Here is a 26474-nt window from a genome sequence, read left to right as displayed (position 1 = left end):
ACGCACCTTCATCCACCCTAATCCACCTTCATCGACCTTAATCCAACCTTGTCCTCCTTTATGCACCTTAATCCACTTTTATCAACTTTAATCCACCTTAACGCTCCTTAATACACCCGAATTCATCTTAATCCAATCACTAATCATCATTACTTTGCTAATCATTAATCATCTCCTATGCGCGGCTGCACATGCTTTGGTTCGGTTCCCGCCTTTCTTCGGTCACGTGATATTTTCTGTAGCTCACAACGGGACCTTGAAACAGAGGTCTAAGGCTTTCGCTTAATAAACCACGCACAAAGGGATGTGTCACAAGCAATACTAGATCAGACGCACGAAGTAAAGCATCTGATCACGTGGCAGAAAAATTGTCTGGAGCATAGAACGCGCCCCAAAGCTCCCTTTACATCGGTATACGTCGTTCATACGGCTTTAAGAAAAAACCAACCTCCTCATAAACGTTGCCTTCAGCATTATCGATGCTGTTATTAGCATTTATCAAAATTTTGAACCCCAGTGGGGCGCGCAACTGGCCCAAAAGAACACGCCTCCATAGAATCCTGCGGCCCGTCCGCGGGAGCCCAGGAGGAATAGCGTGCCGTGCGCAGCCGGCGGGTGAGGAGAATCGAGCAGGAAAGCGCCGTGAGGAGGAGAGTGTCGCTACTTTCAAATTATCAAGGGGCTTTAGGCCGGCGTAGTGTTCCTGTATATATATGCTCCCTGCGGGAGCATATACAGGAACACTAGGCCGACGCTCCGCGGAGCACCGGCCTCGCCGGCCGCCCGGAGCCGTGTTCAAATTGGAAGTGGACGACCGTGTACATGATTTTACGTGAGGTATTTACTAGCCCTGTATTGTCACTGTCTGTTCGCTCTTTTCATTGAATACCATGACACCTGATTTTTAAAGCGAAACTTTCTTTGCCTCTTCCTTCAACTTTCCCACTGCTGCTGCTGTGGTTTCTGCTGTTAGGCACACCACATCGGGGAGTGGTTCAGAGCGTGTGTATATATGACAAGGGTTAGGGGTTAGTTTGGGCGGACTGCCGGATGGTCGGGGGCGTAAAACGTGAGCGGCCGGAGCAGTGCCAGCCGCCTGGTGGCATAGAGCTCAACCAAACAGACACAGAGCTAAAATTGCAGTAACCTACTGTATTGTGCTTCGCTGCTGGTGCAAATTTTCGGTAGCGGCGTAATTGTGTACACGATTACGCTGCTGTCGAAAATTTACACCAGCAGCTAAGCAGAATATAGTAATTGGCTCTCTATGTAGTTGAGCTTTGCACCACAAGCTGGCGCCACCAATCTGGCCGCTCACGTTTTCGCCTCCGCTCCACCGGCAAAGTCCCCGCGCTTGCCGGAATACCAGACACGCAAACATTCTTTACTATCTACACTGGCCTCCTGAGCGCCCATGGGTCCCTTAAAAAAGCAACCGCGCGACCAGCAAGTCGCCAGCCCACTTCTCGTCCAAGCGTGTATTCCGTCTCGTTCAAAACCACCACACCTTCTCACTTACCTATTTACTTCGACAAACTCGAAACCTTTCTCTCGGCTCATTGTCCATATAGCTTCATTAGCAGCCAGCTCACGTACAGGCACCTCTGGCACCGTGCACACCACAATCTGCACCTGAGAGGACAGGTCGCGCAAGTAGTCTACCAGCCTTCGCAGTCCTGTCCCCTTTTATTTGTTTTGTTTTTGTTTAGGACGTCATTTCGGCCACCTGCTACTACGGCAAGGTTGCGTCCGTGGGCATTTTCCGCGAGCTTTGCTTTTGCTTGCTCCATGACAGAACCCAGTGTCCGCCCTGGAAATGTCCCTACCGCCACTCTTCAATCGCCTTTAACGCTCTCCACTGTTGCTTCGTTAGACAGTGCATCTAGCGGCTGGCGGTCGAACAAGCGTATAATGCGCTCGAACTGCTGGGGAGCACGACGAGTGAAACCGGTGTATTATACATGGCTTCTAAATAAACCAATAATGTGTGAGTAAGACTTTTGCAATACCCTTTTAAACCTTGTAACGAATTCATGTGAGATATAAATTAATGTACCAATTACTTCTGCTTTGGGTGTTCTAACAGATGCTTTTTACGGAACTGCAATATCTGTCATTGGTGCAGAGTTACGAATCTGTAAACGTCATGCTTTTATTTTATTTTTTTCAGGCAGCAATTTCCGGCGATTCTTGTAAAGCGAATTTAGGCCCTAAGTTAGAATTACGTTTCCAATCGCCACTAAAACTTAACTTTCTCTCTCGAATGCAACAACGTTCATTAAAACCGGCCCCGGGGTTATCACAGAAAAACATTTCTGCGTTTTACATGTAGTTGAATAAGCGGTATCGGTGTCAGGCTCAAGCTAAAGCTTCCTCTTACGTTGTTACCTCGCTTTACATAACCTTTACCTCGTCAACTAAATACACGGAAATGGAGAAATCGATATGCTCGGCATTCACCGCACCGAATTTTATGGGGCTTGTATTTCAAAGAAAAGGTTAAAATCTACCGACTGTAAAAGCAGAATTTTTTATTCATGTCGTGGATAATTTCAGAGGTTATCGAAAATCTCAAAATTAAAGAAAAATAATAAAGTTTACTACTATATATCTCAGTAACGAGTAAAGATGTTACAAAGTCAAAATTCTGTATACTGCACGTAATACATCTAAAGCGGACAAAATTTATTATTATGTGAGGACTTTTGCAAAACCCCCGTAAGCGTTATAAGAACTTCAGGCAAGCTGTAAACTCATATCAAACTTGTGGCTGATTTGAAAATTTCTTGCTTCAATTTGTTTTTAATTTACCAACTCTCGGTATGTTTTGTTAATTGTGTGAGGTCCTAAATCTAAATTCTGCTTCATGCAATTACTAAAATTTAGCTTCCTCTCTAACATGCAAGAAATTGCATTGAAACCAGCCCAAGGGTTGTTTTACGAGAACATTTCTGGGGCTCAGCATGCAAGAGGGAAATCGGATTTAACCCCGAACTATTAAGATAGCGATGGGATGGACGGCAATTTACCAGCGCGCGAATTCTTTTGCCCAACGTGAATATCAAGATCAAATCATGTGTGCCAGACGCACCGGCACGGCATGCGCAGATTTTATGTGCATCGCAGGGTACTGATTCGGCGCTCTAGGCAGAAGTGTGGACGACAAAAGGTTAATACGTACAGAACACTGGACTCGAAGACAATTCAAGGATGCCGAAGGCCACACTTTGATTAGGGGGAAACAAACCTTATTCGTACATATTGTAAGGATTGGGAGGTCAATTCCATCGCTCGTAAACAGTTGTCAAGATTGGAGTCGGGCATGAATTAGATGGTAGCTGGCCCATGCCGTCGTCCAACTTATCCACGCTGAGGACGTTGTTGAAGGGAAGGACTGCTTCTCATCGAGAACGAGGAATATGGGTTTATTTACAGTATCTACATAAGGACGTTGCAGTTCATCAGTCTAGCACGACTGCGAGAGAAAGTACACTGAGCAGCCGCACAACAGCGGTTTATAAACACTCGGTCCTCCCTCGATCCCAAGGTCAGAGAAACGTTCGACCAGGCACCTAGACGAGCCGCCTCTCTGCGGGAGGGCTTACATACACACACTTCCGCACAGGTTCACGGTCCCCACTGACGTTAGACGGTCTTCGCAGAACTCGGGGCTTAAGTCAGGAAAGGCGCATCTTATTCCCCGAGCTGACCCCCGCCGTGCGGCCGCCGGTGCTCCATTGTCTTGCGCCAGGTCGACGAAGACGTTCCCTCGGCAACTGCCCCGCTCGCGGCAGACCAGGTCGGCGGTGGCGTGTTCAGTCATAAAGCCTGTTTCGTCGAACTCATCTCGGCAATACCGCGACGCAGAGTGGCGGACGTGGCGCATTGTCCTGCGGACACAGTAGACTTAGTGACGCCGTGTGGCTAGAGGGTTGCGGTGGCGTTCCAGGAAAATTCATCGCCGCTGTCGCAACTGAATGGCAAAACTTGCACCTCAGCCGGCCGATCTTAACAGCGCCTCCATGGCCCGGAAAATCTCGACTGTCCAGCGCTGACAACCGCTGGGCAGGAAGAGAACGGCTGGTGGCCAGGGGGGTGATGCCTTGGCTCGCAGCGACCACTTGTGTAATGATGTCACCGCCCCAAAACATCCAAAAAGGACAGGCAACTGCAAAACGAACCCCACAACAAGGCTCTGCGCCGAGATGACGTACCTTAGATCCCACTTTAGACCAGCTAGGCTTCAAAGAAAACATAAGTGCAGAAACAAAAAATGCAGCATTTCGCTATGCCATTTTTTGAAGCAATTTCGTCCAGACAAATTCAGCAATCATGGAGGGAATCCCGCTAAATGAGAGGGGATCTTCTTGGCTTAATAAAACTAACACTAGTAACCCTAAAATTTAGGCGGGACCCTCAAACGCAGAATTCAAATTAGCCTGCTCAAACCATCCGCATTGCTATGCATCTTTTCCTTCTTATATCTAACGGAGAAGTTGTACTCTTGGAGAGTGAGGCTCCATCGGAGCAAGCGGCCATTTTTGTGTGACATTTGATTGAGCCACGTCAGAGGACATTGGTCGGTCTCGAAGATGAACTTCGCTCCGTACAAGTAACACGATAACTTCTGGGCGGCCAAAACTAAACAAGCGCATTCCTTCTCTGAAGACCTGTTGGCTTCCTCTCTTACATTTAGTTTACGGCTGGCATAGAGGATAGGATGCTCCTCGATATCGTCGCCGACCTGACTAAGTACCACGCCCATACCTCTGTCGCTTGCATCGCATTGAACTATGAATTCCTTTGTGTAGTCTGGCGCGCGAAGCACAGGACGAGAAACCAATAGCGTTTTCAAACTTTGGAAAGCGTTCTCTTTGTCCTTATCCCAGTGTACGTTACTCGGTGCTCCCTTTCGGAGGGCGTCCGTTAATGGACTTGCCATTTGCGAGTAATTCGGAATGTACCGTTGATAGTACCCCACAAGTCCCAAAAATGAACGAAGGTCTGTTTTCGTGCGCGGCTGAGAAAATTCTCCAATCGTAGCTATTTTCAGCTCGGCCGGCCGTCTCATGCTTTGGCCGACAACATGGCCCAGATAAGTAACCTGCGAACAACCAAATCTACACTTTTCCGCTTTCATCGTTAATCCGGCTTCCCTCAACCGTGAGAACACCTGTTTGAGGTGCGATACGTGCTGTTCCCAGCTGTCCGAAAAAATTGCTACATCATCAAGATATGGCAAGGCGAACTCCTGCAAGTCTTAAGACAATATCCATTAACTTAGAGAAGCTAAACGGCGCGTTCATCAGCCCGAAGCTGAGTGCGAGAGGGCGAAAAGTGCCTACAGGTGAGGTGAATGCGGCATAGTGGCTGGCACTTTCTGAATGGGGAACTTGCCAGTACCCCCGCACGAGATCTATAGTTGAAGTGTATTTAGCAGCGCTAACTCTTTCAATTCGTCCCTAAATGTTGGGTATCGGGTACAGCTGATCCCTATAGTGACAGCATTTAGCTTCCTGCAGTCAACACACGGACGAGGTTCCTTGTTAGTGGTTTCTACCAGTATTAGCGGTGACGTGTAGACACTCTCAGCGGGCTCAATAACTCCCAACTCTAGCATGCGCTGTATCTCTGCCTCCATAATTTCTCTCTGTCTTGGAGACACCCTGTAAGGCTTTGATCTTACGGGTTGGGTTGATGTCAGCTCTATTTCATGCGTTATTAGTTCGGTTCTACCTGGCCAATCGCTGAATCTGTCGAGATATTCCCCTAACACTTCTCTTAGCTCATTTAGCTGCTCGGGTCTAAGAGCGTGCGAGCTTACCGAATGTTTTACTACTTCTTCTAGGCCGATTTCAGAGTTGGAGGTCGCCTTATACTCCTTAAACTTGGTACTAGTGTCATCCTCCTCTTTGACGGTATAGTTAACGACTCCGCTCCGCTCTATATACGGCTTCATCAAATTGCAGTGATATATCCTCACCTTCTTCCTGGGACCGGGCATTTTCAGAGCATAGTTAGTATCTGAAAGTTTGTGGAACACTTTAACGGGCCTGTCCCAGTGAACTTCAACCTTGTTCTTTCTTGAAGGTTTTAGGATCATTACCTGGTCTCCGGCGTTAAACGTACGAAGCCTCGCATTCTTGTCGTAATAGAATTTGGCGTTCTTTTGAGCTATACTCCCATGTTCTTTCCGACTAGTTCTTGGGTTGCGCTGATCCGTTCCAGCAGATTTAGCACGTATTCAACCACTGTTGGACTCTCTGCTCTTTCCTCCCACATCTCTCTTAATATTTTCAGTGGAGAACGGAGTATCCTCCCATACACTATTTCTGCTGGCGAGAACCCTGTAGCCTCATGTGGAACCGTTCGCAAAGCAAACAAAGTTGGCGGTAGACAGTTCTCCCAGTCCTCCTTGTGCTCGTAACAGAGCGCACGCAAAACTCGCTTAAGCACTGAATGCTACCTCTCTACACTGTTTGACTGAGGGTGATAGACAGAACTGTGTATCAACTTTACCTGGCACTTTTGCAGGAATGTGGAAGTCAGTGCCCTCGTGAATACTGACCCTTGATCCGCCTGAATTTCGGCTGGAAACCCAACTCGTGCAAATACTGTCAAAAGCGCGTCTACTACTTCGGTGGAGCTGAGCTCTTTCAGAGCGATTGCTTCTGGAAACTTTGTAGCCGGACACAGCATGATAAACAAGTACCTGTAACCCGATTTTGTTTTTGGTAGAGGCCCTACCGTGTCTATCACAAGTCGTCTGAAAGGTTCTGTTATTAAGGGCACTACCTTTAGTGGAGCTTTCCATGTCTCTCCTAGTTTACCCGAGCGCTGGCAGGCGTCGCATGATCTTACAAAGTTTTCTAAGTCTTTGAAACAGCCAGGCCAGTAGTATTCCATAAGCAATCTTTCCTTTGATTTGTTTATGCCTAGGTGGCCAGACCACCCATTTCCATAACAGAGACTCAAAAGGTTGTCCCTGTGCTTAGTAGGTACGACTAACTGATCTAGAATCCTACCCTTTCGATCTCTGTAGTGCCGATGCAACAATCCTCCTCTCTCTTGTATTGTCACGTTGCGCCTAGCAATGCCTTCTTTAGCTGTGTGGTGTAACTTAGCTAAGCTGTCATCATTCTTTTGCTTCGCTGCCAGTGACTCTCTGTCCACTCGTAAGAGCTGATCAAAGTTCTTTTGAGGCCGGTGATAGTACCGACTCTGTCTCGCTTGCGATTGCGTCAGCTTGCTGTTCCTGCAGGCGTGAACTTTGACCGCCTAGTGATACGCTCTCATTGAGCTGGTCTGCTGGCAGGCTTTCCTCAACAGTTTTTTTGTCCCTCGGGCTAGCTCGGATTCGGGTATTGAAGTTATCTCTTTCGCTGCCTCCGCTGGAGCAGCTTATGCATTTTCGGCCGAAAGCGACGCGACCTTACAAGCTCGGCCTGTACTATGCCTGTACTATGCCAATACATGCCTGTGCTATGCCCTCTCCCAGTTTAAACCCTTTTTCACGCAGTAACCGATTCGAACGATTCGAAAAAATGCAAGGGTGGTAAGAGTTGTCGGACGATCCTACCGCTGTCAACCAGATGTAGGAGTCGTCGGACGACCTCGCCGCTGCCACCATTTGAAGGAGTTGAAGGTCGTAGAGAGGAACTCGGTGAACAGGATTTATTTACATTATTTACACAAGACATACATTGACAGTCTAGCGTGACTCCCATTTGGAGCCCGCAAGACTAACATACAGCAAACAGCTTACGAGCACACAGCTCACGAGTACATTTCTAGCATGACAACGAGCACTCAGCTCCCGAAGACGAGCACGCCCTAGCAGCCGACAAACGCTGCTTATAAGCACTTGGTCCCCCCTTGATTCCAAGCGGACTGAAACGCTCGTCCAGTCATCGTTCGACGTCACCGTTCGACGTCACCGTAGATGACCCGCCCTTCTGGAGGAGGAGGAGGGCTCACATACACGCGTTGCACAGGTTTCAGTGCCGCGCACACACACAGGTGTAAAGGTCCGTAGCCGACGCCAGAGGGGCTTCGTAGAACTCTGCTCCGTCCCGGGTGGCACGCCGGGTAGCACATTTCAGAGCTGACCCCGCGCCACGTGGCTGCCGGTTATTCGCAGTGCTCTGAAGTGCGCCCCGTCCGGTTGGATTGGAACACGTGCAGCGGACTGAAATAGCTGGCACGTTGTCACCCCGTACGGCCATTCCTAACAGGGTACTGCAGTGACAAAAATTTGGGAACTGCAGCCTCGGTCACTAGCTCCCCGAATGGTCCACTGATTTTGACTTTGGCCATGGGCAGACACACGCTGCGTTCTTCTACAACCTGTTTGATCCGTGCTACTTCTCCAGTGAAGTCATCTACCGTCACGTCAGACGGATGGACAATGTCCATCGTGGCGGCACTGTCTCCTAGCACCCTGCATGGTTTGCCATTAACTTGCAGGTCGTGAAGATATGGGCTTAAAAGTTCCATATTCTCGTCTTTTTCATCTACGTAGGGAAAAACTACGCTGGGCTTTCCGCAGTTCACAGCGATATGCCCCTGTTTGTGGCACTTATAGCAGCGGATCGGTCGAAAAGATTCGAATTTGTTTTCTGATCTTTTTGCACAGTTTCGCCGTTAAGTTTCTTCTCGCTCTTTTCTGCGGGCTTTTCCTCCACGTCTACAGGCTCCAATCGTCTAGTCTGCGAACCCCTTTTAAACGGAAATAGCTACCGCGGTCCATTTCGACCGTCCCAATTACAGTCCTCGGCGTTCAGCTTTCTACGCGTTGCGCACTCTTCGGCTAATTCCGCCGCCCTTTCCACAGTGTTTACATTTCCTCTGTCTTGCACCCACAGCTTCACAGATGGTGGGATGCTTTTGTAAAACTGCTCTAGACACATGCATTCTATGATCCTGTCTCTGCTCTCGTACTCTTCCGCGCTTTTCAGCCACTCGACTAGGTTTGCCTTTAAGCTATATGCAAACTCCGGATATTCCTCGCTTTCTTTCTTGCCTGTGCTCCTAAACCTTTGCCGAAAAGCTTCGGCTGAAAGGCGGTATTTCTTCGGGAGACTAGCCTTAACTTTCACATAATCATATGCATCCTGTGCACTGAGTCTGGCAATTACTTCAGCCGCCTCACACGGCAACATAGACAGCAACCGCTGTGGCCATGTACTCGGACCGAAGTTCATCTTCTCGCAAGTCCTTTCAAAATTGCATAGGAACAAGCCTATGTCGGTCCCATCCTCAAATGGCTTTAATAGCCTGTCCATCCGGTATGATTCTACCTCACTTGATCGTCCCAGAGCCCCTTCACTTCCTTGAGACAACTCCAAACGTTTGCTTTCAAGTTCAAGTTGCATTTTTCTTGACTCGCGATCTTTATTGCGTTCCTCTCTCTCTCTCTCTGTCCCGTTCTTCTCTCTCTCTCTTTCCCGTTTCTCTCTCTTTCTTTAGAAGTTACCATTCCATTTCAATTTCTTTCTCACTGGCCTGTTCGGAAATTAGCTCCAATAATTCCGATTTTAACATTTCCTTGCGTACATCTAGGCCCAGTTCCTCACCAACAATCAACAATTCGTCTCACCGCTGTCAGCCAGTTGTAAGGATTGGGAGGTCAATGCCACCGTTCGTAACCAGTCCTCAAGATTGAAGTCGGGCATGAATTAGATGGTAGCTGGCCCATGCCGTCGTACAACTTATCCACGCTGAGGACGTTGTTGAAGGGAAGGACTGCTTCTCATCGAGAACGAGGAATATGGGTTTATTTACAGCATCTACATAAGGACGTTGCAGTTCATCAGTCTAGCATGAATGCGAGAGAAAGTACACTGAGCAGCCGCACAACAGCGGTTTATAAACACTCGGTCCTCCCTCGATCACAAGGTGAGGGAAACGTTCGACTAGGCACAGTAGACGAGCCGCCTCTCTGCGGGAGGGCTTACACACACACACTTCCGCACAGGTTCACGGTCCCCGCCGACGTCAGACGGTCTTCGCAGAACTCGGGGCTTACGTCAGGAAAGGCGCATCTTATTCCCCGAGCTGACCGCCGCAGCGCAGCCGCCGGTGCTCCATTGTCTTGCGTCTTGAAAGGCGCGTGGGAAGGGGCCTCCGAAGACGTTCCCTCGGTAACTGCCCCGCTCGCGGCAGCTAGACCAGATCGGCGGTGGCGTGTTCAGTCATAAAGCCTGGTTCGTCGAACTCATTTCGGCAATCCCGCGATGCAGAGTAGCGGACGTGGCGCATTGTCCTGCGGACACAGTAGACTTAGTGACGCCGTGTGGCTAGAGGGTTGCGGTGGCGTTCCAAGAAAAGTTGACGCCGCTGTCGCAACCGGCTGGCAAAACTTGCACCTCAGCCGGCCGATCTTAACAATATACACTGGAAAAGTGATATCCCCTTCAAAGTTGCAATTTTTTGCAGCTAAGCTGAGTTGGACACACGCTTCAAGCTCTTCAGGTGGATTTTATAAGTTTAAAAAAAATTATGGGGTTTTACGTGCCAAAACACAACCTGATTATGAGGCAGGCCATATTGGGGGACCCCGGAAATTTGGACCATCTGGGGTTCTTTAACATGCACTTAAATCTAAGTACACAGGTGCTTTCGTATTTCGTCCCCATCAAAATGCGACCGCCGTGACCGGGATTCGGTTCCGCGACTTCGTGCTTAGCAGCCCAACACGATAGCCACTAAGCAACCAAGGCGAGTGATTTTCTAAGTTGACGTTCCAATTATAATGATCTCAATCGCCTTCTGGAATGATGGTTAGTAGTGTCCAAAGATAACAGCCAAATATGCGTGTTGTGTTAAACGGATGAAACTTACTTTCCAGTAGGCATTTTCAAAGCATATGTTTCGAAGATGGAGCCATTATGGCTGCGGTGTGAAGAAACTAACAAAATAACTAAATGGTGGCACAGCTTGGTCGCTTGGTCTAGCCTCGTCTAGTTCCGTGTGGACAATGGTAATTTAAACTACCTCTCTGTCGGTGGCTGTGGACGCGCCCTATACTTTAGCGGCACTATCGAAAGAAAGTACCCACCTAGGGTTGTTTCCCGATAGACAGCGTCCATGACACAGCCGGCCCGATGCAGAGTTTCAACTTACTTTCCACGTGAAAGAGTGGAGGGCCAGGAAGTAAAAGCGCTACAAGGCTTCCTAACAAGCTGTTTCCGCGAGTCATTTGAATCCAACGCGGCTCGATGCAGGGCACGTGTCACGACCGGGTTAACCCTGTATACTATAGGCGTAGCCAGTCGATGAGATAATTTGTGATCGATGTCGCTTACGCCCTGACCAGTTATCTTGTAATTTTGCAAGAAGTGAGAGAGACGACTACTTTTTTTATCTCAGCAGCCATTTGTCAACTTTTGTGGCCCGCTAGTACAGCGGCTAGTATAGCGCGTGGCACCGTTCACTGCGGGTGTCACCGCAACAGGACGCTCTAAGAGTCGGGGTCGGGCAGGTAAAAAGAGGTGGCTGGCCCATGCCGTCGTCCAACTCATCCACGCTGAGGACGTTGTTGAAGGGAGGAACTTGTTCTCATCGAGGAAGGGAGTACTGGGTTTATTTTACAATATCTACATGAACATTGGAGAACGTTACAGCTCGTCAGTTTAGCATGAATGAAGTGAAGCACACACCGAGGAGCCGAAAACGTCTGCTTAAACACCCTCTGTCTTGCCTAGCTCGCTAGGCCAGGGAAACTGCCGTCCAACCTTCGTCCAATCGAAGCGTCCAAAGTCGTCGAAGTACCTGCGCTGAGGGCGAGGGTTAAGACACTCACTCCCGCACCTTTGTTCACTGAACATACATGAAGGAGGGGAGCTTCGTAGATAGGGGTTGTCACGTTTGACTCAAGCTGGTGCGCCTTGGTTCCTGGGATGACCCCGCAGTCAGCTGTAGCGTCTGTCAAACGACCGCGGCAGTTACCGGAGTCCGCGAGGGAACGTCTTAGAAAACCCTTTTCCAGGAGTTTCCTTACCCGGTCCGCCAAACGAGTCTCGTCCTGCTGGCGCCGTAGATCTGGACGAGAGGGGGGGGGGGGCGCATTGTTGGCTTCACAAAGCGATTCGTCGCTGCGAGGCAGGAGAGGCGAGGCCACTACTCCCGCTGGCCAATCGTAACTGCGGAAAGTCATCGATCACACTTGTGTATAATAGAGCGCTGAATTGGTGTACTGCGTCGTACATAAAAACGAGTCGCCTACAATGTATTCAGCCAAGCGCCTTGAAATTTGGAGATGCTGTGTCATTGCTTTGGGCGCTGCAGACACAAGTGTGGATGTTAGTAGGCGACGCGGTGCAAGCTCATAAAGTCAGCGTACTAGCTGTCAGCCGGTTTATGTCTTAACATTTTCGTTGATAATAAAATCTCGGGAAATCTTTTGTAGGGCATTCACCCAATATAATAGGAGTGCAGCACAAATAACCTAGTTCAATATTTCCGCTCTTGGCCTCAACCACGTTCTTTAAGTGTTCTATAAGTACGCTTCACTTGTGGCCCGCAAGGTATCTCCAGGAAACCGCAGCGAAAATCCAGCGATGCTTTCAGGGCCACCGTGCTGGTGTGCTGATGGCCTCCCCTTCAAGAATACCCCACGCACAGAATTCTATTGGATTCAAGTCGGAGGAGTTTGCCGGCCACTCAGCTGGTCGGAAGTGAGAGCGCGTCGTGTCGGTGTACGGGCTCTTTAGATTCTTGTGCTGGGCCGCCGTCCTGCTGCAAAGTCGTAGACTGCTCTCACAAGTGGGGTCAGGGCAGCGATTGAACCTGCAGATTATCTTTAACGTACTTGTCGCGTGTCCACCTGCGTGCCTTTTTTACGAAAACAAGAGACATGCTGTGCTGTCAGTGGTGCATGGTTAGAACTATGACAGACGCCGGATCGCACCGCTCTTCTCATTGTTCTCGCCAAAATATTCAGCTCGAAGACCGGCCTTCTCCGTGGCTGGCATTGGATTGGCATTGGAGGTAAGTTCGTAACTGTGCCACGCTTAGGGATCCAGTGGTCAATGTTGCGGCGAATTTTTCCAATTTTGGTGATCCACATAGGAAGCGAAGTGCCCGACCTCGCTTAGTGTCGAGATTGCGGGTCGATGTGGCCTACGGTGTGCCATTTCCCATAGAATAAACAAACCAGCATGAAACACGGTCGAAATACAGGTTAACTTCTGATGAAATGTTTGAAGACACGATGGGGAGAAATGTTTAAATGTCAGAATCACAGTGTAATCATCAACCGAGGTGTGCGACAGCAGCCACGTGCAGCTTGCAAGGCCGCGAGCGCCACTCACCGATCGTGGTGATGATCGTGCTGGAGAAGAAGAACGAGTGCCCGAAGCTCCAGTTCGGGTCCGAGGTGACGTTCTTGACCGGCGAGACTCGGTTCTCGTGAGCGCGCACAATCTCCACGATGAAGCTCTCCAGGGCCTCGTCTGCGTACGGCGAGACAAACGAAAGGAACCACCGTCAGACAGCACGAGCGACTGACACGGCGGGGGACGAATTGGCTTTACCATTGTTTTTGTCATCATGTGTGTCTTTATCGAACTGTTTATTTACTCACACTACTCTTAGAGGCCCTCACTTGAGGGTGTTTTATTTAAAATGGGTGGAGGAAGTGGAAACATAAAGGAAAGCGATCAAGTAACCTCTTAACACTTTTAAAGAGTAACAATACTGCGAAATGCGCGCACGAAAATATGCTATGAGGTTTCGAGGACGCATCTACAAAGGAGCAATGTAAATGTAAAGAATAATAAAAATAATAAAAGTAATGTAATGCACAGAATATAATAATCTGCTAAAATATATACAAGCTCAAGGAGCATTAATTGAAGTGGTTAACAGCAACTCACAGTAAACAAGAAGTGACCTAAAAATACATAAAAATGATACTGGATCAGGTGCAGTGGTAATATCAGAAAGCAAGTTGTCTCATTCAATGATGGCGCGCGGAATAAAAGAGCACACATAAATGTGATGTGTGACGGCACTTGATTTTTGAAACAGTGGCCCTAATGTCGAAAAAAGGGCAGACTGTGATTGAAACGAATTGTCACGAAACCATGCATGAGAAAGTTTATGAAATAGACGAAGATGCTCTGATTTGTGGCGAAGGGTTAGATCTTGTGAATCGGCACCTGCTATTAGTGATAAAACGTGGTGTAATTTAAGTAATCGGAAAACGGGAACCGAGCAGCTAGGTTTACGCGACACACACAGTGCCGCCGACGACGTCTGACCCAGATCCCACATTGCCGATGCGTGCGCTCGAGCTTCGAACGTATACTAGTGCTTAGAGTGCACGTAAGTACGCTTACACAGCAGCGGCATGCTTTTGGTTGCGATTAATTCTATGAACCAACCAGAACGACAACAAGGGCCACTAGATTGGCACATCGATTCCCTCCACGTTGACCCACACTGGCAGAAGAATTGAAGAAATGCAGTTCACGTCACTCTGTGGCAGACTTGAAGTCACTCATGAGTGGAACAGCACGGCGTCATGGCGCACTGTCCGGGATAAATCTCCACTATGTCAGCCGAAGCATGACTCGAAGCATACTATCAAGGCACGAAACTTGCAATGCCGTTACTACAAACTCAATGGCGCGTACCTCGCAGACAATGGACATACGGATACTTCTTAATTCATTGGGCCTTGTCAATTTAAATTTATTTCTTCGCACATGGGAAGTGCAGGTAACGCGGACAAAAGGACTTTGTCAGTCGACAGCTTCTTGAACCTTGTTTCTTGTACCCTTATAGGCAGTCAATGGCAGCGCGACAGTGGCAGCTATCAGTGTGTGTAGTAGAGCATTACACCAATTGACATAACAGTTCTGCGGAAATCCGCAAGGTGGAGAGAACTAATTAAAGGGCCAGGACGAATTTTTCTTCAAATGCGAGGCTTTTCTTTCGAGGAACCCGTATGGGTTTCCATTGTAGCAACTGCTACGACTGGGCGGATGTCTCATTTTCCCTTAATTAGCATTACACCAACCACGAGAACGTCGATACTAAAAGGAAATCCAAATATCGCTTGTACAATGCAAAAAAAGAAAAGAAAGTAAAGTTAAAGGACATACATATAGTGAAGTACAAAAGTGAGAGAAACGTACCACATTTCATAAGTTCAGTACAAATCCGCCGGTATAATACATGGCAATGTATTAACAAAACTAACAAAACTGCTCAGAAAATGCTTCGTTGCGCTTCCTTCGGGCTACGGAACCCATTTGCACGCGCCACATCGCTCCATGCTCGCCCACAGTGGTGCGCCAACAAACGACGCATAAAAAGCGCGCGTTTGTTGGGACGCAAACACGGGTTTCGCCGCTTCTCCGCGTCGTCTGCAAGTCAATCGTAACTTGATACACTGCTGCGCTATATACGGGTTGCAGCGAGACGCGGGGCACGTACCTGCACCGATCTCTCGGGGCGTCCGCAAATTATTTCGACTGTTCGTGACTGTATCGAGTTACCACACATATCGCGCGGGTTTATCCCTGCACTCGAAATCACCACAAGACTCCACCGAAACCCGGCTCTGCAAGGCTGCACGGGCACGAGCAAGCGCCGCGCCGCCACAACAATGTCGCCGCGGCGCTGTCGCATTTACCGTAATGGCGCACGGACGACCGCAGCTGCTTAATGAACTCTGTCTTAATTAAACCTTCCTTATCACGTTCGATATCGAACATTATAAGCGAACGACCGATGAGGGTTGATAAGGGTTTACAGTGGTCGGATCAAGTTCCATAGCATTGACAATGACACCGGGCGGCATGGAGATGAGCAAGTGTCACAATGCTTACGCATGCTTGGACAACCACCATCGGCGTTCCTGCGTGAATTTTTTATGCTAAGATGGCTTATGAGTGTCCGTTGCCACAAGCGCTTCTACCCGATCAATTCTCACCCTAACAAATCACTCAGTAAATGAAAACCTCCCCGCATAACACCTCACTGCTTGTCATCGCCACTTGCTGGAGTTCTACAGAAGTTGAGGTGTAGTAAGTGGACGAATAAAACGGCACTAAAGAATTTACTAGAGTTACAGAGCGAGAGGAGGACACGTGGCAAGATTACCGCCGACGAGAGCACGCGCCAACTATAACTAAAGAGTGATGCTAAGCTGCATCAGTAAATTACGCTCCATATTAGGCATTACACCATTCACTGATCCTACAAGTGTAAATCTAGGAAGTCTTGAGAAACTTTCAGTGGGGATAAAACGAACCAGATACGAGAAACTGCTTGGAAAAATACAAAAAAAGTACTTCGGAAGTACTTCGGCGCGAAGTTTGAAAAAGAGAAGTATTGCATTCGCTTTCTAAACCAGTAAGCAACCTTCCTTTCACTAAATGAATAAAAATATGGTTCGAAAAGAATACTTTACGAGTATTCACGGAGGAAAAAGGAATAGAAAGGGTGATGAACACCGCTAAAGGGGGAAAAAACAAAGAAAGTAAAGAACATCTCTCTCTCTCTCTCTCTCTCTCTCTCTCTCTCTCTCTCTCTCTTTAACAACAACAACATTCTCGATTAAAACAAACCAATCCCAAGAGCGGATCCACTTCGATGCGCGCGGGTTCGCTGCAGCTTCGCATTCTGGGTGTTACTTAAAGCGGGCTTCGTGGCAACTGCAAAGCGCGACAGGGCTGGTCTACGTGTGCCCTATATATAGACACCGGCCGCTGGGTCGCTTGCACGCCGGATAAGCCGCTACAGGAGCCACGCGCGTAATCTCCACCCGTCAGGGATTAGGCCCGGTTTCCTAGAAAGTGTGCTAACGATGCAAATGAGCGCGTCGATAAAGAGAGAGAGAGACAAGCGTCGACAGTGCGTGCCGCTATATAACCGCAGCCGCCTGAGCCCGCGATCTCCGAGTGCGCGCACTACAAGCACAGTATACGCACACTTCACCCTGCCAAACTCGAAGAACCTCCGGCTGCCGCGCCTTCCAAGTCGCGAGCGAGGCATCTGTAGTAGTTCTCGCATATGCATTGAAGCTGATCCCACATACTTAGTGTGCCTTGCTTGTTTACTTTCGTGCGGTGCGATATTCTTGGTTTTGGAAACGTCGACCTAATCACAATGAGTTCGAATCTGCTTTTCGCTGGAAACCGGCGTACCAACGACACGGGAGACAAAGGTTATTGGGTCATTCGAGTTCGTCGCCTTCATACCATTCCTTTCTTTCCTTTTTTTTTTTTTGTCTCTCTCTCACGGCACTGGCCGAACTGACGAGAAGGAAGATCGCGATCGAAATTTTTCATTAGCCAGCCCGCTCCCCTAATAATTTTCGGCGGTCGAAAAAGATACACCTCACCTCGGTAATTAATCATAACCCGCGTAACACGAATGTATGCTACACGGGTTTAGTGATTATTCCGAAAGGGTACAACGTGTATAGAGGCTATATCGTGGCGAGAGAGACTCGATCGGATGATTGATCAAGTCCTTATATACGTTCCGAAGGAATATACGGGCTATCAAAAGGCGTCGTCAGCAGAGCTGTCGTTCACGTCTAGTGCACGTCTCCTGGTATTCGAGTAATACGCGTATATATGCGCCGTGCGAACTCTCGTGAATCTTAAACAATACCCCCCGCCCCGCCCTCCCAGCTCCACAGTCCAACCCAACTCCCTGGGTGAGTTTGGAAGATGGATTTCGTGCGCATCCCTTTTGAAACTGGCTGATGGCCGGTACCACCAATATTGATCCCCTTGTGCTGGGAACACGCTCGTGTTATTGCCCTCAGAGGGCAACGTTCCTTTCAGTTCTGCGCTTTCCCTACGCCATCAATTCTGCCGTCTAACCTCCACCGCGCAGATTCCTTCGCCCTTTCTCGATCTCTAAAGCATGAGGCTTCGGACGGGGCGACCCTGGCGCCTCATTCACCTCTGCATGGATGCTGATGCCTGCTAACAAAACATCCTAAATGATATCTGCGCTTTCTTCCACGTGATACATGCTAGGAATAAGTGTCGTCGGAAAAAAATTTATTAATTTCACTACAGAGATATATGAATATGACTCGACAAGCATATGGATAGAGAGAGCACTTCCCTTGAAATTACGGAAATTATCCCCTTTTGATTTCACCCTTCCCTGTCTGATATATTTTAACTGCTGTCTTCTACATTGCACCTACGCAGTACAGCATTTCCGCCATGTTTGACTTTATGCCTGACGCCATTTTGCCAACAGTTGTGCACGGTCGCTCGCTGGTTAGCTTCTCCGGTTATTTATTTTCTTCCACGTCTTTCCTGTGCAGGCATAACCCAGATATCCTAGCCGCTAGACATTTTGCGAGTCCTCAGTCATTCCTCGGATAAGCACATTCAGACCCTGTCTCTCCGTCCTGCTGGGTGTCTGTGTCGGGGATGCTACGCTGCGGTCAGAAAAAAGAAGAAAAAAAAATTAATGGCGCTAGTGTGCGCGGAAGCTTCAAATACGGCGGTTCAGAAAGCATGAGAATTGCGGTTAGTGCATAGATTTGCCCAAGCTTCGTCATTGTAGCTTTGATCAAATTGATCATATTAAAGTACAGGTGAGCGAATATTGAAAGCTTTTCGAATACGAATAATAAATATCGAATAATCAAATTCAATATCAAATACTGAAACGCAGGCACCTATTTACAGCAGGAATATTTATTTTGGCGTAATTACGTACCACACCTACAATGACTGGTGCCAAAAAAGACAGCTAATTAACAACGACAAGGAATCTGTTTTTAACGCACGATTACTAATGGTCAATAAAAAAAAAACTGTACAAATTGCCTCTCAACAACTTTAGAGCCTCTTTGCAAGCAATCTTTCCGACAAAGAATGGCTGCTGTATGACTAGCTTTCCAAAACGCTCCTAAGTGGTTGCTTAAAAAAAAAAAAAGCCGCTGACGTACTTCTGTGCCGTATAAACATGTAAAAGGGCCCGTTGCAGGGAAAAATCACAAACTGTAGCGAAAAAGATAAATCTCCTATATACATGGCTATAGACTGCCAAAAGCACTACACAATGAACTACGTAAAAGAAATCAGGAGTTTTCATGTAGGCTTCCGCCGTGAAACGGGCAACAGAGCTTGTAATACGTATTTTGTTTCTGCGTTGCTTCGAAAATTTTTGTTGGTGACTCACTTTTGATCACTAAGGGTAATTTGTTTGGCAGATGGGGGACAGCAACTAGATTCTTTCAGGATGTTGCGAAACGATTTGTTAAATTCGGTTATTCGAAAATATATACCTTTGCGAATACGAATACAAATAGCTGATCAAGCAATGTGTAGGGTCAATTCTTGATGTAGTATTCGATTCGTATATTCCGATATTCGAATCTTGGAATATTCGCCCACCTACATTTTAAAGATAATATTGTGCTGTGAATACAACCATTCGAAATGATTGTTCATGCGTAAAAATACTTATTGCCTTTGTGTATGTAAAAACATGTGATCGCTTGGAAATTTAGAAAAATCAACTCTAATCAACCCTTCAGTGGCGATGAAGGAAAAGCCACGAAGGCGACCGCGCACAGGCGCTCCTGGATGCAGTCCCGCGCACTCGTCCGTGTTAGTTTAAGCTGGGGAAGGGAGCAAACTCACTCACTCATCTACTCACTCATCTTACACTTACTTACTCTCATCACTCATCTTACTCACAACAGCTAAGCAAGACTATGTATACGCACCACTGACTGTTGAAGTCGGCTTATTTCGCGGCTTTTCAATTCCGTGACTGGGAAAACGCGAAACCATCGCACGCGGGAGCTGCGTCGATTCAGCGTCTGTTCCGAGAAGCCAAAACCGCTGCCGATTCGCTGCCTGTCTACTTGGTGCGGCGACACGTGGGCAGAAGCTCCGCCTCTGTAGCCTTCCCTTCATTGCCACAGTAAGTTACCCGCGAGTATGATCTCGTGTAGTAAGTATGCTTAAATACTAAAAAGAAAAGGAATATTCGAGACAAAATTATAAATTTTTTCGGACGAAGCTTCACAAAAGTGGCCCACGTCGTAATCGCCAATGAAACCATTTATTAACAATATGCCACTAATTAAACTTTCAATCGGTGACATTAGAGAACATGTTATAGTTGCAGAACTGAAGTCGGCGAAGTACTGAAAGCATAACTATTTGCTAGAAACTTTGTGGCTGGCACCGGTTGACAGAAATAAGCACTCAAAATCTTTGACGAAGTCTATTGTGTGATTTCCATTAATATGTTACACACACGCGCACGCACGCACAATTTCTCCACGCACGTACCTAACACGTTATCAAGCCAGCAGAAGCACTTTAAGCGTGCTGAAACAACGACAATGAGAACACTAAAGAGCTGCGCGCTTGGCAGAATATACCCGGGCAATATTGGCGATAAATACATGAAACAGGTGGCAGAGATAACACAATCGGTTATTGTTTCCGTTCAGATTGCACACTTAAGAAACCTTACAATGAACGCCACGCTCTTATCACTGACACTGCAGGAAGCTATTTATAGCACGCGCAGCTTCTGCTTCAAATTACAACGAATACGGGCAAGCGCTGGCTGGCAGATGGCACACACAGCAATGTCATGAAATTAGGCGAATACGTGAAAACTATAGAAGAGGCGAACTTTTGTCGGCAAATAAAATGAATGATATTCATGTATTCATTCTCATCTACTTTGTGTTCCTTTTTTTTTAGCATTTACTTCACGTTTCAGTGAAAACTATATGAGCTTATAGAACTTACAGGCCGAGAGAGACAAGTAGACCTAGCAGTTAACACACGCACGCACGCACGTTCCTTGCACGTTTCCGGATTTCAGTTACGCGTGCGCTGTGAATAGGCTACACGTGTTGCTTCATTTTCAGGCTTCGTCAAATATTCGTCAAACGTTGTCACAGTGTCATCCCTTTTCCGTCACACTGCGGTTGGCGCCAGTCTTCTGTGAGTGACAACACTGCGAAAAAAAAAAAAACTGTGCAATGTGTGTGTATGTGTGTGTGGAATGTGTTTGCGCGGGTGTCTTTATGCATTTCATGTTTGTCTGCATATGTTGCGCGTTTATGTCTATGTATGTGTGTTTTGCATTTGCGCGCGCCTATATTATATGCGTATACATGCGTGCGTGCATGCTTTTTCCTTCGTGCGCTGACATCTCCAGTGCGCAACAATAACCTCTGACATTTGGCGAGGCACTCGCAGCTCCGCGTGGCAGGGCAGGAAAGGAAGCGACCTTTGTCAACATTTCGGGACGGCGATTTTTTTTTTCTTTGCCTTCTCCCCGCCGGAAACCCTCCCCATCTGCTATACAAGCGCCGTAAGATACGGCAGAATACGCAAAACAGTGCAAGCACACGAGGGATATCTTGCAGGATATCCTCGCCAAACTGCTGCTTCGGCGACTTCGCAGAGGAGGCGTCCAGAGACTTAACACCGCATATGGAAACGCGCGATCTGCAGCATAAACAACGGTTCCTAAACATCACAGCGCGGCCTGTTCGGTCAAGAAAGCCACAAACATGTCCGCGCGCCTTCAGGGTCCACGCGGTGGCGCTTATTAATGCTACGGCGTGGCGGAGCAGCTGTGCCTGCAGCTTGGCACACTGTACGATGCAGGACGCGTAATCGAAGCCGGAAGACACCGCGTGTGCAGAGTAATCCTTGCGGAACCGGTTTTTCTTTCTCGGAGAGAACGGAGCAAGCGGGATGTCTCGCAACTGGGGATGCAGAGAGACGGAAGAAATCGAAGAGAGAGAAGGGGAGAGAGCCTGATTAGCGGAGTCCCGAAGAAAGTAGGCCAGAGCTTCCGCTGCGGGCCGCGCAGAACGAAGCCTCGTCCTCGATGTTTTTAAACTTTCGCTTCCTCGCAGGACGACGTTAGCGCACATGCTCGCGGAAGCAGGACGGACTCAGTTGCGCGACCGGCACGGAAGAACGTGGTGCGCCATATCTGCGAGGAATCACCAGAGGCTGCCTATACGCGAGCGGTGAACACGGCGCTCGAGTAGGTCGGCAAAGTAAACGAAACTCACTCAGATTACATTTCTTCGCTTACAGGGCCCTATATGTACTCCGACTCACACTCACTGAAATTCTGCACAGCCGGGCCCACTCAGACTTTGACAGACTCGTGAGTCGGAGTGAGTCGACTCACGAGTGAGCGTGCCGACCTGCGCATGGATCGTCGGACGCGTGCCTGTGTGACTTTGCAAATTGATCACCCTCAACAAAATGCTGCACTTTGCATTGCACCAAAGAAAAACACTGTGCTCGCGGATAACTTTCTGTGGCAATGATGGCAAAGCTATGCCGAGGGTGCTCCTGAGAGTGCTCCTGAACAAAGTTCATATTTTCATGCGCGTTAGTTCAAGCTGGAAAAGACATTAGTATCTGCCATAATGTTTAAAAATAGCGCTAACAACACAGGATGGGGCGGATGGCTAACGCCATCCGCCCCATCCCTGTGGCGTTAGCGCTGCTTTTAAACATTATGGAAAACCTCCAATTCGCCCGATTAATCTGGCGTTCTTCATTAGTACGTTATTTACAACAAGGCAAAGTAGATCACTGACTCTTAAATTGGACTTACCTTTCTGTTTTTCTATTCCGCGCTTCGGCATATATGCGAAACCATCACAAGCGGAAGTTACGCCTGGTTCAGTATATTTTCCAAGAAGCCAGAAAGCGCTGTCAAACGCTGCAGGACTACTAGGCGCTGTAACACACGTGTTGAAGCTCCGCACCCGCACATTTCCCATCACTGCCGCAAAAGGTTGTCCGCGAGCGTAAATCCCGGCGAAGGAGTCTGTCAAAACCCTATTCGCGTTTATTCGATGGCAACGAGTTGACGTTCGAAAGGAAAAATAAAGGTCAATGTTCAATTCCTTTCTGTATTTTTCCGGCAGAATACTAGCACTGGTAGTCGGTGTGACGTCACGAATTTCAATGTATTTTTCGTGTTAGGGCCGTTGTGAGGGGGTGGGGGGCTAGCGAATGTTCTTGAATATTGTTAAGCTCGCTATTCGGCTCCTTTAGAATGCGATGTAGTTCATCGATAAAAAAACCAACTGGGCCCGAGTATATACTCCGCTGAGGTCCGTGACGTCCGCCGCGAACGAACCCGCGACCTCGAGCTCAGCGGCACAACGCCGTACGGTGTGCACACCGCGCGGCGGGTTTTCCTTTCAGCTGCGCCTTTCAAAGCGCGGCTTCTTGCGAGGCCGACGGTGCGAAATGCCGCCATACTGCCGGTTCGCGTGTATGAGTGACCCGGTCGCGTAGAAAGAGGGAAGACCAGCCTAAATTTGGATCGCCGGGGGCGTCATCGCTTGTCGGTCAGTCGCGCTGCCTGTTGCCTTGCAAACGAAAAGGCCAGCCGCTGGTTGGCGGGGGCGCGCAGCTCGGGATCGTCGGCGTCCTTTGACGCTGGACGCGAGGCGGCATCGAGGAGGAACGGCCGCGTATGCACAGCCCTGCGCGTCTCGTCTTTTGTCTCCGCGTGAAAGCATGCGGGAGTACGCACTACAGCAGTGCAGATGCGGGTCTATTCGCTCGAGCGAATCGAATAACGAAAGCGCTAGAACGGCTCTGCGCGCTTCAGACGCCGGTTCTGTTTGGCGCGATCGCGAACAGCCAGAGGAATGCGATAAAGAAAAGGCTCACGCATTTTCAGCGAAACGCGGGTTCATTGATTAAATACCGATTAAATGTTAAAGAGGCGCGCAAATCCTCGTGCATCCTCCGTTCTGCTGCTCGGACATTCTTGCGGGCATTCTTGCGCTAACGTATACGGCTCGTTGAAATGTTGTTTGCGGAAGGTCTGCGCGGAACTTGGACGTGTGTTATAAATCACGAAAGGGAAAATAGCAAGGAAAAAAAGAATGCTGAGGAAAGTAGCTTCGAACTTTTATCAAATGGACCACGCTTTCTCTCTTTTTATGAATACTCCTCCAGCTTGGGCATTTCGGAGCAACTCATTTGACGTGCACTATATAAATCAGCGACTTGGGAAACGTTCGTTCATTCTTTACATCGGCAACGGGTGTTGGCGGTCCCGAAGCTCATTGCACCCCATTGCAAGATCGTTTTAAATATATATCTACCTCTTGGGGTCCGTAACTTCTTCTGAATTGAATTGTTGAATTGAACTCAATTGAATCCTGGGCTTGTACGTGCCAAAGCCCCGACTTGATTAGGCACGCCGTAGTGGAGGACTTGGGAATAATTTTGACCACCTCTAACTCGTTTAAATTCTATTTCCTAACTAATTCCAAAGACTCTTTTCCCTCCTAGATGTGATCGCGTTGTCATGCTTCTTTGATACATTGACACTAATAGGACATGCATTGTCGGTGTATACATACACGTATCTATACAACTGATCTCACTGCACCCCCCCTCCCTCCCCTATGTAATGAATGCCCTCAGAATTCCTGTATTTTAAGTAAGTAATTAAATAAGCGAGTAGCCAATCAATTAAGCGAGTGTGTAACGTGACCCAATAGTGTTACTGAGTGGGCGAGGGAGTGGGTTGAGTGGGCGAGTGAGTGAGCAAAGTGAGAGAGAGTAAGAAAGTGAAGAAATTAGCACAGTCTAGCCCAAGCCTCGGTTCACTCGGCAGTACATTCGAGCCTGAATGCGCAAGCCGCGTTACTGCGATTAGCGCCGAGAAAAGAACGAGCGCCGTCAGCGGGAGCGACGGCGTCGCTTTCGTTCCGCGGGCGGCGGTGACCCGCGTGTTCGCGGGGCGTGCGCGCCGTGCTGCTTGATGTCATCGCTTGCCGCCGGAGCCTGCAAGGCCGCGCGCATTGTTGTCTCGAAAAGTAGACCTGCTTGAAGTATTACCTGTCCGGCCATTAGACCTCGCATCTTTCTGACCCCACACGAGTCGCAAACGGGAGCGCACGATTGCGTTATAGGCTTCCTCTTGCTTTCGATGACGTGATGCAATACATCTGCGGCCGTATGGTAAGGCGTACCTCTACGCTGCTCGTACAATTGGGCTCAATATGAGTATTGCACAAGCTATAATTACCAGGTACGTCTGAAGAGCGCCTCGATCCGTAACAATATGGTATCTAGTGTGGACGCGTATACATGAGGTAAACACAAACCAGTACATAAACGAAAGACTGAGAGGCACTGCCAATATATATATATATATATATATATATATATATATATATATATATATATATATATATATATATATATATATATATATATGTATACACACACACACACTGTAGTGGGGATGAAGCAACGCACGCAGCAGTGGGGCACTCTCTGGGCGGAAGATACGAGCGCAGATCACGAGCTGTTGAACGCCGGCTGAGACTGTCTTTCACACGTGCCACAGGCTACAACAACGACAACAACTGTCTTTGCTGTGCCCGACGTGCGGTCCTTCCGCCTGCCGTCTGACCTTAAGAAACCCCCTTTCAAAGTGGTGGGAGGTGCGGGGTATTAAAACCTGCAACTCCGAAGTTGGACGCTACCAACCGCCCCGACAATGCCTGACGAAACCATCCAGCAGGCCGTCGCCCAATCCCCGCAGGTTTTCGTAACCGGCGCGCTGCGCCACTGCGACCCTCCCTTCTTTAGTGGCACAGATGACCACAATGTGGAACAATGGTTGGCGACATTCGAAAAGCTGAACGGCCACAATGAGTGGGACGACCCGTCGAAACTACATAATGTATCGTTTTATCTTAAAGACATCGCAAGCCTGTGGTACCACACCTAACCCCGAGTCCGACTTCGCTACACGGAGTGCTTTCAAGAAACGCTTCGCAGACGTGTTCGACCGCCCCGCCGTGCGCAAACTCCGCGCCGAACCGCGCCTCCACGGAGGTGCGCAACAGCAAGGCGAAAGTTCCACTAGCTATGGACAGAAGACGTGATCGAGTTATGTAAGTGCCTGAATCCTTCCATGACCGAGCAAGAGAAGATTAAACACATCCTGAAAGGCATTGACGACGATGCCTTTCAAATGTTGCTGGACCCACGCACCGTCGAGCTTACGACCTTCTGCCAGAGCTTTGATGAGCTACGTAAACAACGTGTCTTAGTTTGGCGGCCGACAAGAGACGATTCCCTCGCCGCCTTAACCATAGACCACAATATGCTACTGTCGCGAATCAAAGAATATGTGCGTAAGGAAGTGGCACGGCAGCTCTCGTGTTTGTCGTATTCGCCGACTCCAGAAGTGCTTACTCACAATCTACCGCCATCTATCACAAAAGTTATTCAGGAGCAGATCTCTGCGGTGCTGCCTCCCGCCTCTCAGCCGACACCTGTTGCCGCACAACTCAGTAACGCGGCGTAATGCTTAAATCCGCGGCGCCCTGCTGACAACCGACCGATATACTACGCTTGTAGAATTCCAGGTCACGTTGCACGCTTCTGCCGTCGGCGCTTCGCGGCCAGCCCCGGATGCACCACGATACCGCGACT

At 48.5% G+C, this 26474-nt stretch overlaps 1 protein-coding gene across 2 annotated transcripts in view; it reads right to left on the bottom strand.

The window, feature by feature from the left end:
- The window catches only part of LOC142588493 (potassium channel subfamily K member 1-like), a 123365-nt gene that overhangs the window by 37111 nt on the left and 59780 nt on the right, over positions 1-26474 (bottom strand). For both annotated transcript variants that reach the window (XM_075700304.1, XM_075700305.1), the window contains exon 2: positions 13314-13454. In XM_075700304.1, coding sequence (XP_075556419.1) covers positions 13314-13454 — 141 coding nt within the window. The remainder of the gene's footprint in view (positions 1-13313; positions 13455-26474) is intronic.

Source organism: Dermacentor variabilis, chromosome 7 (genome assembly GCF_050947875.1).
Source record: "Dermacentor variabilis isolate Ectoservices chromosome 7, ASM5094787v1, whole genome shotgun sequence".
NCBI classification, from domain to species: Eukaryota; Metazoa; Arthropoda; class Arachnida; order Ixodida; family Ixodidae; genus Dermacentor; species Dermacentor variabilis.
The sequence above is the reverse complement of the archived record's forward strand: the minus strand, read 5'-3'. Positions and strand labels throughout refer to the sequence as shown.